The following is a 14626-nucleotide window of genomic DNA, read 5'->3' on the forward strand; positions in this document are numbered from 1 at the left end:
TGTCAAATGCAGGAAATGTGTCGCCTGTTAAGTCAAATGAGATGTAAACAGGAAATACATGAGAAATCTAAAGAGATGTTTTCATACGTTTTCATGTGTCTCCCTTTAGTTCTCCATTTGCATTCTTTTACCTGGCCTATTCAAAATAGCTGTAAAAGCAGAATGCAAAAGAGATGCAAGAGCAACTAGTTAATGACATCTGAGATCATTAATCTTTTCTCTGAAAAGAGCTATCAGCGATGTAGCAAGCATGATGGAGTCTTTGGCAAATGGCAACACCAGCTGGTGGGTAGCCAACTGTCATCAACAGATTGCAGCTGTGGCCACTATACGTATCCAGCCAAAGAGATGGGAAATGACATGTATGACTGAATGGGCAGTGATGAACTGAGGAGACAAAATATCTCTGGCATTAACATTAGAGATACCGGTGCTCAGGAAGTATGTGTGTATGTCTTAGGATTTGTTCCTTAAAGCAGATTTAGTTATGTTTTTGCTTCATTGTAGCTGCTGTAGCTTCTATTTTTATTTATGCTGGTTTCTCAACCACTTTCCTAAGCTTTAGTGGCTTTAGTGTTTTAACATATTTGCTTTCATTACTTTTATTTCCTCTGATGTATTTCAGATATGCCCATCAACAAAAATATTTTAGCAAGGCCATGACAATGAACACCTTCAAATCCTACAGAAAATGATGCCAATCAGTCCTAGAACTTAAATTCCATTAGGAAGAATGGCGAATCATCTAGTGTTTACTATGAGATTTTTTTTAAACATCTGTAGCTTTGTATGCAGACCAAGTCTTTCATTGGGTGCTTGAGGAATGTTGGGCCAGTAGGAAGTAAAGGCAGCTGGGAAAAGAATGGAATAATATCTACTACAGGGCCTTGTTCCAAAAGCTTTTTTTCCCTAGCTAATTTTCTTGATCAGCTGCTTGTGTGCCTTAGAAGAGGCTATCTATATGTTTTATCTTAATGTCATCGAATTAACTTCTGCCTTGTCACTATCAGTCCTCTCATTTTTGCTCAGTGTACAGAGCAGCTCTTGATTTGCAAGCCTCCTTCTCCTTTGTCTACCTAAAGTGTATCTTTCCTTTTATGTTCAGGGTCTCTCTGGGTTCATATCTGCTGATCAGTTATCATTCCAGAGTAACCACAGGAATGTCCTCTTCCCTGTGCTCTCAAAATATCTCTCGATACTAATGGCAGCTTAAATTTTGCATCTTTCATCAAGGGATCTCAAGAAATTTCTGCCTGACCTGTGTAAGTCAGTGATACTGGTGTTTTCAGTGCTAAGGCAAGTGAGGTTCAGAGGCTTCAATGTGAAGTAAACAAAGCCTTCTAGTGAGTGGCACAGTTTAATATAATCCATATTTGCCCTGACTCCACATTCACTTTTGTATTACCAGTTCAAGTTGCTTCCTACCAATCAATGTGCATGATTCTTCCCTTAGTTGTTTATTGATTTACCCAATGAATTGAATAGAACTGTAGCACTCATTAGTTAACATCTTTACACATTATCTTTAAAATGATCTAGATTCTTAACTAGTACATACTGGCACAGTTGAATCACATTTAATTAGTCTAAACCAATTTACACCAGAGATTTCAAAATTCAATAGAAGTATGGGAAAAATACTTTTCTGAGTGATAATTCTGTTTCTTGGTGCACACAGCTCTTTCATGGTCCTAATTCTGACAAAATGCTAAAAGAAGCTAAATTAATTTTTGTTTTGTTCCATTTTTAAATTGGAATCTCTTTTCTTTTCCTTCTCAAATTGTCTGTTATTATTATTCATTATGTGTCCTTTGATGAAAAATGATACATGAAGAATGGTTTCTATTACTGAATTATTTTTGCACATCATGCTTAATTCTGCAAATGAAGCAGATGAAGTCAATGAGGCTCAGTTAAGGACCAAAACTAATTCTGAAAGCTAATTATTTTCACAAGGGAGACTCTTCAAGACTATAAATTAGGAGGTTGCTATTCTAAGACGTTATGTCTTCAGCTGAGTTATGTCTTCAGGAGTGAGAGAGGAACAGGGACATTCCTGAGGCCAACCTGTTCCCCAGCTGAGGGTTCAGCTGTTCAATTAGAGTCGTGTAACTATTCATGAAATAAATAGGCATTTTGATGTTTTCTCATCTGTTTTTTAAACACAAGAGCTTCCATAGTACCACTTTAAATACAGACATAAAGGGAGGCACAAGACCTAAACTGTTTCCTATTGAAACTATTTCATTACCTCAGTGACTGAGATCAACCTTTGTGTGGAGATTTATTTCAAAAACATTTTGTTAACATTGAACACAAATCATAGAGTCCACTAACTTGTGATCCACTGAGCTAGAAAATGACTTGATAGAATAAGAAAGGCAGAAATGTCACTTCTCCAGCTTTCTGAGTGCATATCTACAGTTCACAGATCCCCTTGAGACTGTGTGGTAAATATAATCAGGACCAATTTACTCTGGAGAGTTGTGTCCAATTCCAATGTGAAGTTGGCCCTTGAACTGTGTGTAACTTGCTCATTGACCTCAAATAATGAAGTTTATAGGTCTTTGTATATGGTTTATATTTCAGATTAGGTGTACAGAACATTTTTTTCCCTCTTTCTGCACTGCTAATATGTCTGTTCAAAAGAGAATCTGATTTTCCATAGAGAGGGAAAGGAAAACATTGTAGCAAGTAAGCAAACGTTTTAAAAACGTCTGAATGCATCTGTTCTTCCCTCAGAAGTATATGTCAGGAGACTCCAGAGCTGCATGCAGAAAGCAGATGTCTGATTCTCACTTAGAATAATAGAATCATAGAATATCCCGAGTTGGAAGGGACCCATAAGGATCATGGAGTCCAACTCCTGGCACCACACAGGTCTACCCAAAAATTCTTCGGCTGTTACTCATTTTTAGATTTGTTCAGAGTTCATAAAGACCCACGCAAAAAGTTGCACCCAAAAAGCCAGAGAGAGCAGGTAATTAATTGGGCCAAGTAAATAAGCTGTGTACTCTGAACAGCATGAACAGTTGCTGTCTGTTCTGATTCTTTGCGTATAGTCTTGGAACAGCGATGGCTACTTCAGGCTTCTGCTGAAATATTGATGATTTCAGGGAGAAATCATTTTTTTTTCTGAGTTGCATTTGTACAGGATGTAGTACTATGAGGTCCTCATTCACAACAAGGTAACAGTGCAACACAAAAACAATAAACTCCAGTTGTGTGTTTTTCTGTTCCTTTCTTCATTTTTCTTACTATTTCACTCTTACTACCTCTCCCCTTCCTATGAATCCTTTTCATCAGATTGCCAACCAAGAATATTGGTTGAGCTTTCCCTCATGCTCAGCTTGCCTGCTGGGAGGCAGCCACAGCTGCTCTCAGCTGCAATGTCCCTACTGGTGGTGGTGTTTTGCCCTCTTCTCTCTGCACTGCAGGAGTCCTCAGGCAGGGCAGCTGTCTTTCACATTATTGGTGCAGAACAAAATCTCTGGTCCCATCTCATGCTGACTCTTGAGGTTCTCCTATTCTTCCCTTTCTTGCCCAAATCTTTGATGAAGCCCCCAGTAGGTAACATCACTTTCAAGTTGCGTTCTCAGTTATACATCACATGTTAAGACCTTCTTTATATAGAGGGAATCACATATGGCTTTTACACTGTTTCCCTGACCATTTTGTGCAGCCCTCACACCATGCTGAAGAGGAATGACACAACGAGGTGGTTGGCTCTTCAGTTCACTGTCTTGTGGTTGCTTTTTTTCGTAGGCTCAGCTGCCCCAGCAGTATCAGGATCTCACAGCACAAAGGATGAAGATAATTCCTGCAGGGCTATCGAGAAGAGTTTTTAGGTCACGTTTGGGACTGGAAATGACCAGGATGATATTTGTCCCTGTTTCCATGAGCCATTAATGTACCTGGTTTACAGCATATCCATCTGCATCTGTTGCTCCAGTTTTAGAGATGAAGCGCTCTTTATAGTTGTCACTCTTGGTTATTAATATGCTCAAATTCTTAAAGAGGGATATAATTTGCTTCCCAGGCTTTCTTCATGTACTGCACAGCTTTGTGTCACCATCCCTGCTGCTCTGAGCTCACCATATGGCTCTTTGTAAGCAGGTGGTATTTTTTCTTGCTATTGGAAGAAATATATTTACTGCTCATTCTGGCACCCATGAAAAAAAAAATTTAAACTTTAAAGAGATATATTAAAAATATAAATAAAATGCCTGTAAGAGTTATTGCCAAATTGTTATTGGACCAAAGGCACCTATTCAAGTGATCAGCAGCCAAAAATGAAGTGTACAAGCCAAGAGTATTGAAAGAACCATTAAGAATGTTAAAAAAATAGAAGAGGCAGATAAATCTCATACTGTGATGAATGATAGCCAAGGAACATCTAATCATATCAGGATAGCATTTACTGAAATAACTCAACCACACAAAAATGAACATGAAAAAGATGGTTTAAAAATTATTGGAATGTTCTTTTTCTGACAATTCTTCATTAATCTTCAAGAAGAAATACGGATTTATTTAAAACAAATTAAATTAAGTGTTGAACAGTACTATACCTACTGATCTTGGTATGGCTGTAAAAGCACAACATTCTCTGCAATTGCATACAGGTTGTGGAGTGGTGTTCGTTGTTGTTGTTATGTTCCAACTACCACTACCTAATAAGCGAACATTCAAAACAGTGGATATATTCCTTTGGAAAATTGCTTAGCGCTGCAAGAAAAGATAAAATAGATGAAACACCTAGAGAATGAACATACAGAAGAAGCACAGCAAACTATCAACAGCGTGTCTACAGGCTTCCATTCTTTGATTAACCTATCTGGATTTTTGCTTTTGATAGCAAGATGCATGAAACTTCTTGGATACAATTGAAGTGATATGGAGAAAGTGGTGTATGTGCATGATATGAAAAACCGACTCAAAGAAAAAATAATGTTTAGTAAAAAATTGGACTGAAGCTTGACTCTTACTGTACAGATTTCACAAGGTCTTATCTCAACAAATGTTCATCTTTTCTGTTTCATGCTTTAAGGATGAATAACCTGCTTTCATTTTTTGCTAGAGCTTTATTGTTGTCCTCACAGTTATGGAAGAACAATTGAGAGATATAAATGTTCTGTGGGAGTTCTCTCCCATGAAAGAGAGAACATAAGAACATGTTCTCTCTGTGTAACCCAGAAGAATAGATATAACATGCATTTTGTGTAAGACAAACACACTCTATTCAGTCAACAGCATAGACACTTTCAGAGTTTCAAGCTGTTTCTGGTATGTACTTAAGGATAAGGGAGCAGCTGGCTTGAAACTCAGAGTTGGATAAATTAAATTTGTTTCTAGGACTTGAAATTCAATGCAAGCTGGGGTAAGGACTTAAACCATTCATTTTGATTCAGGTGTATCAAATGTTGTCAACATGCTCTAAGATCATAAAGCTGACCACTCAGTGAATAAGAAGTTGTTTGTTTTGAGTAAATGAGTGTTAACAATTTAAATGCCTGTCTTTATTTGGGTATTAAATAGAATTCACTGATTTACTATTGCAGGATTGTCCTGCAGGCACTCATACTGGTGTAATGTTCCTTTGAGGCTCAATCCCTTTTTGCTGTTGGGCTGCTCCTAAAGCAGTGTGATGGGACAATTTGTTGGTATCCGTCATTTATAGCCATCCACATACCGCTCTGGATATAAAGCTGGCAGACATGTTCAGCTGCCACTAAACCCCTTTATATAAGGTACAGAATTTGTACTCTGAAAGTCTGATAACTCTGCAAAATCTTTGTTTTGTATACAGCTCCATTCCCTATCCACCTACTGTCAATCTAAACTGATGATAAAGAAATAAATATATATTTTATTTTCTTCTTGTTTCCAGATTTCAGAAATACTGGTCCAGAAACTGAAGCAAAACTTTGTCCATTTTGATTTGAAACCAGGGGTTCGAATTCTTGTGCATGCTGCCCATTTAACAGCAGGTCAGTATCCTCTTCCTTTGTACACCCTCTGTGTTGATCTGTAGCACAACTCAGTGTATGCACAGATATTAAAATGCCCACTATGCCTCACCTTTCTTTGTCATGCCAAAAATGTATAGTGGCACTTTTGTTTTTAGGTATTACTGTTTATTTATGTCAAGAACTTGCTGTTGTGTTGGAAATACAGTATAACTAGCAGTAGAAGTATGTGCTTTTCTGCTGTTTCTGAAATATTCAACAGCTAAGCAGCACCATGATGTATTCAGTCTGGATCACAGAGTGCAAGGGTTACCAGCTAGCTTTGGACATTTTCTGGTATTTTAGAGTCAATGAGCATTCATATCAACTAAGCATAGTTCAGAAGTTGTTCAGCAGTCAGAAAGACCAGAATCAATTTGCATGAGCACACACACAAGATTAGGCAGTTTGCCCTTTAACTAATCCTATCTCAAAATGAACCATCTTCGAAGTCCTTATATTTAATTACATGTGTCTCTGTGTTTTCTGTATGCTAAACCCTCATTTCACAGCCTGTTTAACTATTGCAGGAGATGGAACATACTAATCCATGCTCAGGATTCTTAGGAATTGCTTTTCCCTAGGATTTGCTGGGGAAAACTCATAATTCTGATCAGTTGTTGTCAGTTTCTCTGATAACAGGCAAATAAAAAGCCTCAGTTCACTCACATCAGTGAACTGCTCTACAAAACCCTTTGCATGGTGTGAACAGGTCTGCCCAAACTGGTGTCAGCCCATGTGCTGCCTTGTCAATAAAGGGTAAGAAGAGACTGTTAAGAAAGTGTAGTGTGACTGCATTTAAATCCTCCTGAAAGAAAGCCTTGATGTTTGCAATACTTCATGTTTCCTAAGTAGAACTCGCTAATAGCTGCTCTGCAAATATTGCTGCATGTTTAGCTTTCCATTATCGGTGGAACAGATGATCAGATGCTTACTTTTAGACAAGTTAAAAACAAAAGCATAGAAAAGCTGATTAATCCCTACAGTGGAAAAAAAAAAAAAAAAGGCAGCATGGGCAGTCAGTATAAGTTTAACTTTTTTTCTTTTGTAGATTGTAAAAAACATATTAATAGACATATGACATAGAAGAATTGCACGTCTTTATGTTTAAGATTCTATTTTGTATATATTTCATACAATAATTGTTGCCAATGAAGTGAACTTTGGCCTGAGTTTTCAACAATGACCGTATGATTATGACCAGTGATACCGTATGCATTTTTAGAAAACTGTCAGTGCCCATCTCCGAATTCTAGGGAAGCTATCTGAGAGCATCTTAATGTGAACACCAACACAGAGTTACCTGAAATTGCTCACTGCTTTTGTAATTTGTTTCTGTGCACTTACAATGCCTATGCACAAGGCTGTTTTGCCTTTTGATCAATGTTCATTAAAGTCAAGATCAACCCCCAAATGAACATTTCATTCTTCTGTCCCTGAAGATCCTACAGGCCTTTTCTAATACATTATGGTTAGAAAGAATTGCCTCAGAAATATGTGGGAAAAGTTCATCTTTACCTCTTGCTACTGAGGGGATGTTCTAGATTTCATTCAGTGGAAACATGACACTTAAAATCACGTCTCCAGGCTCATATTTAATACAGGGTGAACCTGAATCCAAGATTTGTACTATATGTAGAAGCCTTCTGCAGCTTCTGGGAGAGGACTTTGGTGCATCTCTGCAATAGGGGATGCAGAGGGTCTGCAGCTGCTCCGTCCATGCTCAGAGGTGGCTAAAAGCTGAGTAGGTCAAATCCTAGAGCCAGATAGTAAGCAGAGGTATATTAACATTTCTCCTGGGCTGCTAAACCTTTGTTTTCTGCCCTGTGTGAACCAAAAGACAGGGTCTTTCATTATGGCATACTGCCATGCTAAATAATAGTAGAGCCTCAAGGTACACGCTGGCCTGTTTCTTGCTCACTCAGACTGAAGAAGAGGGTTCTCAGCTGAGACACCCTTAGTAAATACAGGATCTTTATGCTCACTGAAACTGTATGTTTTTGTACCTATGCACACACCAGGAATGAGTACTCTTTGTCCATAATAGAAGGAAATACTCATTTACCCTGCAAGGTAGGCTTTGTTGTGCTTCTCTCCTATGCTTCTGTAGAGATGTGAGTAATTGCTGTAACCAGCTTCACAGTGTCCTATAGGAACCCTACAGGATTGTGTCTCTTACAGAAATACGATTCAGTGAGAATGTAAAATAATCATGGACTGCCAAACTAGATATTTAAATAGTCCAAAGAGCAGCTGCTGTGGGGTTTTTGAGGAAACATGGCACCTTATCAAGCTGCTGATGTCACGATTTAATTCCTGGTCTAAATAAAAAGCCTAATTTCATGACATCAAAACTTGAGGACAGTTTAGAATTTGACAAAATGCCAAAAGAGGGATTTACTTTGCTGATGAAAACTATTGTTTGAGTTGTCAAGGAAGAAGAAAAAATTGTGTATTTGAAACGCAAGCTCTTAAAAATAATAAAATAAAGCAAGGAAACCTGCAACTGGTTCACACAAGGCAGCACCAGAAGCAGTCCCTAGAAAACACAAACCAGAGGGATACATATGGTTCAGAGATGCAGTTCTGGTCTGTGGCATCACTTTTTCACTGTGACTTTGTGCTGGACTCCTGGCAGCTATTAGCTAAGGTTGACCTAACCACTCATCTCATCAAGTGTATGTGTAAGTAAGTGCACATGTACATAAATGTATGCACACATGTATGTAAGTACATCCCCATGCCTCAGTGCACACACATGTTACTTCTTGTGTGTGTGCTTGGTCATGCACAGCAGATATTTCTGCAGCGGAGAAGCTGCAGGGAACAAAAGTGCAGATATCTAAATTAACTTGGTGTGAATATTCAAGCAGAACCTGCAGAAATGAGCCTCTGTGCATGTTGTATGTAAACACATGCATTCCCTGGAGCACAGAATGATGGGCATTAGATTCAGCACATTTCACACCTCCGTCTTCTTTGTTCAGGCCACACTGGAGAAAGGATTAATTTATGGCAATTCTGGACAACAGATTGAAATCTATTCATCATGTTCATTCCTCCTTCTTAAAAAATAAATAAAATAAAATAAAATAAAATAAAATAAAATAAAATAAAATAAAATGTCCCCAACACAGAGAACAATAATCTCCACTCTAAGGCAGAGTAAAATTTGCCAGCATTCCTCACAAAGCAGTTAAATAGCTGTTTATTACCAGACTCTGAGTGCGGCATTAGAACAAGAACATTGAGTGATACTGAGCCTGAATTGGTCAGAGAGCCACTTTGTCATCCCACAGAACTGCAGAGACCCACAAAGTACAGACACAAAGGACACAGTGGAGACGTGTGAGGAATTCATTGTAATAGATCATTTCACCCTAGTGCCTCAGCTTCCTGAGCCTAGCCTGCTTGATGAAAGTTTTTTTTTTTTCCACTTCTCATTGTAAATTTCAGTTTTATCAGGCTGAGTGTGACTGCTGAAAGCGTCCGTGTGTGATATGTGAGCCTGAGTAAGTATTTGCTTGTGAGTGCATAATTTTTGTTTGCTGTGTTTTAGAACGGGTCTGCTCGGTGTGTGTGGATTGGGGCAAGAGAGAGAGGATTCATGTGGCAGTGGTTCAAGTTAACATCCACTGCCTTGCAGAGAAGTCACTACCCTCATTTTCTTCCATGTGTAACACCAGATATAGGCAGTCAGTGAGGATGTACCTGCTGTGTGCATTAGCTCTACTCTGTGGCACATCTACAGGTGCATGTCTGTCTACAATCTGTTTTATTAGTGTCTGCATGAGCAGTGGAGACTGCTGGATCTCTGTGTCCCTCTGTGGATGCTAGATGTCTTTCTGTTATTGTGTGTATATATAAGTGATGGAAACTGTCTCTATTTAATGTAGTTTATTTTGTATTTCTGGGAAAGCCACACTCTGGCTGTTTTGTGTGGCTTTATTTTGAAAGACGCTATGAAAATACACTGCACAAAACTTTGAGGAGAAGCACGGGGAGTTTTTGTATGGTTAGGCTTTTTTGTTTGTTTTTATTTTATTTTTTCAACCTGTGCACTTCCTTGCAAGGAAGACTCCTGGGGAAGAGAACAGGGCACAAAGGGGAAAAAAAAAAAAAAGTGTTCAGAAGAGATGAAAGGGATAGAGGAAAGAATGAAAAATGTCAAAGGTGTGAGAAGAGCTTGCCATGGTAAGGCATGGGTGCTGAGGCAGTGTTTGTGAAGGGCACTGGACTTCTGTTCAGGACAGAAGAGGACAGAAGACAGCAATATGTTTGGTGGGAATCATTGCTTAAGTAAAATTCAGTAGCCAGTTGTTCATTATTCACCATGTATTGGGAGCTACCCAGACTGGCTCCAAGCAAAATAAAAAGTCAACATGACAAGTTAGCCCATAGATAGCTCCAGGATGCTCCAGAATGTCTGGTTTTGATACTCAAGTGACCTTGTTTGCAACTACCTTAGATAGTTGTCTGCAACATGTTTCAGATGTTCTTCTGAGGAGAAGCCTCTAAAAAAGTTATAGAGCCTTCAGGGGTTAGGTAGAGCACTACAGGTAGTCTGAACCCAGATTTCTCCACAGCTTTTTTAGAAAGGGAGAGGGGCCCTGGAAACAAGTGGACAGATGAGACCTGTTACAAGTGCCAATGGAGAATAAACTAAATTTTTGGAAAGAATAATTTTCACTCCAGGCTGGAGGTGGCTCTAACCTTCCTCCCCTCTCTTGCAGCTCCCCTGGTGGACCCGACTCCCAGCCATAGTGGTTCAGCTATGTTGATGCTCCTCTCTGTCGTTTTTGTGGGACTAGCTGTGTTTGTAATCTACAAATTCAAAAGGTATGACCTTCCCTGGGCCATTTCCTTCTCCCCACTGCCACCTGTCACTGAGGCATCTGGGTTTTGTTTGCTGGGTTTTCTTTTCACAGTGTTTTTTTTTTTTTTCTCTTGGTTTGCAAAAACTGCTGGTACATCATATGCCAGAGTACCCCACAATGATGGTTTCTGTTAATGTTTTAGGAAGATTCCTGGCCTTAATATATATGCACAGATGCAGAATGAAAAAGATCAAGAGATGATCAGTCCAGTCAGTCAGAGGGAAAGCATACCTAATGTCCCTCAAAGTGAGCTGATGAGCCCTGAGCAACTAGTAGATGAGAAGTTGGATGTCCAGCCCATAGGTAAATAACTTGCAGCATCCTGCAGCTGGTCAGACTCTGACTTATAATTGGCTAACCCTTTTCTCAGCCTTTCCCCTTCCCATCTTCCTGCACACTCCTCCTGCCATCCTCTTCTGCTGCAGTGTTAGTTTTGCTACAGGAAACCTTGCTAACTCTCCCCTCTCCCTCACTGCCCTGTGGTGAAAGGGAGAGAAACAACTTTAGGCTTTTCCCCTCTCCTAGTTGCTCTGTGTAGATCCTCTTCCCTTCTCAAAAATCCTGCATTATAAGGCAATTTGATTTATTTTGCTGGGGCTGATGTAGTTGCGGGGCTACGCCCCACACCTGAGTCCTGTCCAGGAGAACTTCAGCCACCCTCACCTGGAACATGCTGGTGAGCAGGTGATTCGGTAAGTCAAATCTAAAAGTTAAATATTTGTTGACGTTTTCACTGCTATGGCCTTCATGCTGTGCCAGACCTCATCGCCAGCAGCAATGCTAGCCTGACTGATTCTCAGAGAAACAGAGCAAAACCTGGGATGTCAGCATTGGACAGCTAGGTTTGCCCTCAGGCCGATTCTCCCACAGGACTCTGTGGCTGAAAACTTAGCAAAGCAGGCCTTTGTAGGACCTAAAGTGAGCAAAGTTGAAGTGAGCATACTGGGATCAGTCACACATTTGCGCATGCTTATATTATGTTACCCTGGCTACATTAAAAGTGTTGGGATGGATGGAGAAGGGAGGTTTCAGCCTGGGGACATGTTCTTCTAAAGCCAACACTACTCAGGCATTACTCAAGAATTGCACAGACATTGCTCAGCTTCACTTGTGAGGTGACAGCTCTGCAGGCCTAGACCACAGGAACTTGCAGGAACTTGTCCTGCAAGTAAGAACATGGACCGATTTTAGAGAAATTAAAAAGGAAATCTGTTTTGTCTCAGACAGAAGTGAGGCATAGTTGTAATTGAGATCCCTTATTTGCACAATTTCATTAGGTTAACCAAGTGTTAGTTCTCACCTGAGGATGTCCCTAAATTGTACAGGAGTTTGCTAAAGCAGATTTGTTGTTGTAGCTACCATGGAGGGGGAGCAAGGGGAAGGGCAATTAAAAGAGGGAATGTGTTGTGCTAAGATTGTGGCCTGTGAAACATCCTAGAAGGAAAAAGAGGAAAGTCTCTTGATGTCTAACTGATGTCTAAAGTGGAAGCCCCACTGCAATCAATAGTGATCTCTTGTCACCCATTAACCAAGGGGAGATCTGGTAGCTATTAAAAGCTTTTTAGCAGCTATCCATCAGCAGACCTGGACATCCCTGCTTAGGAGTACACAGGATGGAGTGAGGGGACCAACCTTCCCATGTGGTGTTCCCCATACAGAGCAACCCCAGGCCACAGTCCAGAACCCAAGGAAAGGAAATGCAACCAAGGTAGTCTGGACAGAGGACTTCCAAAAGGCTTGTGGATCACCAAGAGGTTTCAAGCCAAGACCCGGAGCGGTGGGTCCTAAATTTTAACAATTCTTTTCTTTTTTTTTTTTTTTTCCTTTTTACCCCAGAAGCCTCCAAGGCAAAACTGATGTAAGTTGCTAAGAGAGAAACAGCCAATTTCAGGCCAAGACTCTGTTACCAGAGTTAGATGGGCTTTGAGCTTCTTCTTTCTAAAGGAATGTAATGACCATGGTTCACACCATTCCAGGGGCAGGCAAACATATTTTCACAGGTCACTTGGACTGAAGTGACAACAGTCAACCACCTGCTAGCTCTAGTGAACATAGCTTCAAAACTGCTCTTGCTGGTGTTGGGAACTAATCCTTTGAAGCCTTTAGGAACAGAGCAGTCGAAAGCCAATTGTAGGGGTAGGTTTTCATTTGGTGCAACTATAGCTTTTCTGGCTTTCTACAATATCCAGCATTTTGAGGATTTCTCAGCTGTACCCTGTGCTGCTTGACACTGTATTGAACCAGAAATTGGCCTTTTATACATCCTTGATTTTCACCTGTAAATGCACCAGTGAGCACAAAAGGTGAATGTGTGGGATAGATAAACTCAATTCTCTATCAAAAGGAATCAGTACAACAAACTTCCTAAGAGTGTTTTCCATCCTGGCAGTAAGATGAATGAGGAAACTAAATCAGAGCTCATTGACAAAATGGAAAGGTCTGGACCTAGGTGTGAACAGAATAGAAAGTGCAAAGGCTCTTCACTCTCCTATATAACCATCTCATCTGTTTCTGGAAATCAGCAATTTATTTTTTAATGAGTTTTCTTGCTTTTGGGAAAACAAAGCAAGTCTGTAATTGGGTGTTTCTCTTTTGTATGCTTGCTCAGAAGCCAGTTATTTTTTTTAACCCCTTTGACTACCATCCAGGGACTAACATCCCTTCCTTGGAGAAATCTAATGAATGTCCCTGGATCATTTAATTTTCTCTCCAAACCCTGGCAGCAAAAAACACAGTTCCTATCTTCTGGATGTGGAAGTTTAGGCTCTTCTTTTGCAAAGGCAAAACTTAAGGTTATTTATGGAATCTCTAACACTATAATTGCAAATGAGTTACAGATTTCCTCTGAGGACCTCAACCCCTCCTTCCCTCCACCCTTCTGCTCTGGTCTCTCCCTCTTCTGTTCAACATGGGTGAATCATCCTCATTCATTAGTAAAAGAACAGGACATCACCTTCAGTGTTTTGAATAACAGGAAAACATTTCTGGGAAGGTGTCAGTCTGGAACAGCTGAATCCCAAAGGCCAGCAAAGTGATACCTTCAAACATCTTTGTCTAAACACGCTTGTTGTTTACTGACTCTTATTTTGTTCTTTCTTTGCCACAGGAAGTATTTCCACAGCTGCTGAGCCTCAGAGCACAAAAGAAATCCCTACCTATGTAAATGGTTGAATTGAGGACACCGATATATATATATCTATATTGAAAAAAAGAGGAGAGCTCATTGCATTTGGACTTTTTAATTCTTCAGATGACAAAGGGTTTTTAGCTTTAAGCCTGTGCATGTGGACATTATACTGACACCATAGCGGAACTGCATTGTACAGGTGTAAAATTTTAGTGGGGGGTGGGGGGAGAGGAACTGATATCACTACTTACCCCTGCAGCCCTTCCCTTCACCCCTCCACTCTCTCTTTTTTTCTGATCTGTCTCTAATTTGTAGAAAATTCATAATGATATAGGCCAAGAATATGCATGGGGGTCTCTTCTTTAGGGAGATGGGTGGTCTGGGATGTGGGGGAGAAGGGCTGGGGAGGTGGGAGGGAGCATTTAGGGTTCTTGGCTTTAGATTTAACTACTCTTTTAGCACTTTGGGCTGCGGGAAGGCTAGCTGCCCCAGTAGACTTTCACAGGTCACACACAAGAAATCACACTGGAGTTTAAAGGCACTGAAAATCTTGGGTCAGTCTGGTTTATGTCTTCGTTTGGACTCTGCCCTTCGTTCCTTTAGCTGCAGCTGCT

At 40.1% G+C, this 14626-nt stretch overlaps 1 protein-coding gene across 1 annotated transcript in view; it reads left to right on the forward strand.

Moving 5' to 3' along the window:
- SORCS1 (sortilin related VPS10 domain containing receptor 1) overlaps positions 1-14048 on the forward strand; it is a 289292-nt gene extending 275244 nt beyond the window's left edge. Inside the window, exons 24-28 of the mRNA XM_035547734.1 lie at positions 5891-5990; positions 10742-10847; positions 11028-11188; positions 12544-12662; positions 13992-14048. Coding sequence (XP_035403627.1) covers positions 5891-5990; positions 10742-10847; positions 11028-11188; positions 12544-12662; positions 13992-14048 — 543 coding nt within the window. The remainder of the gene's footprint in view (positions 1-5890; positions 5991-10741; positions 10848-11027; positions 11189-12543; positions 12663-13991) is intronic.
- The last annotated feature ends 578 nt before the right edge of the window (positions 14049-14626 follow it).

Source organism: Cygnus atratus, chromosome 7 (assembly GCF_013377495.2).
Source record: "Cygnus atratus isolate AKBS03 ecotype Queensland, Australia chromosome 7, CAtr_DNAZoo_HiC_assembly, whole genome shotgun sequence".
In the NCBI taxonomy this organism is placed as follows: Eukaryota; Metazoa; Chordata; class Aves; order Anseriformes; family Anatidae; genus Cygnus; species Cygnus atratus.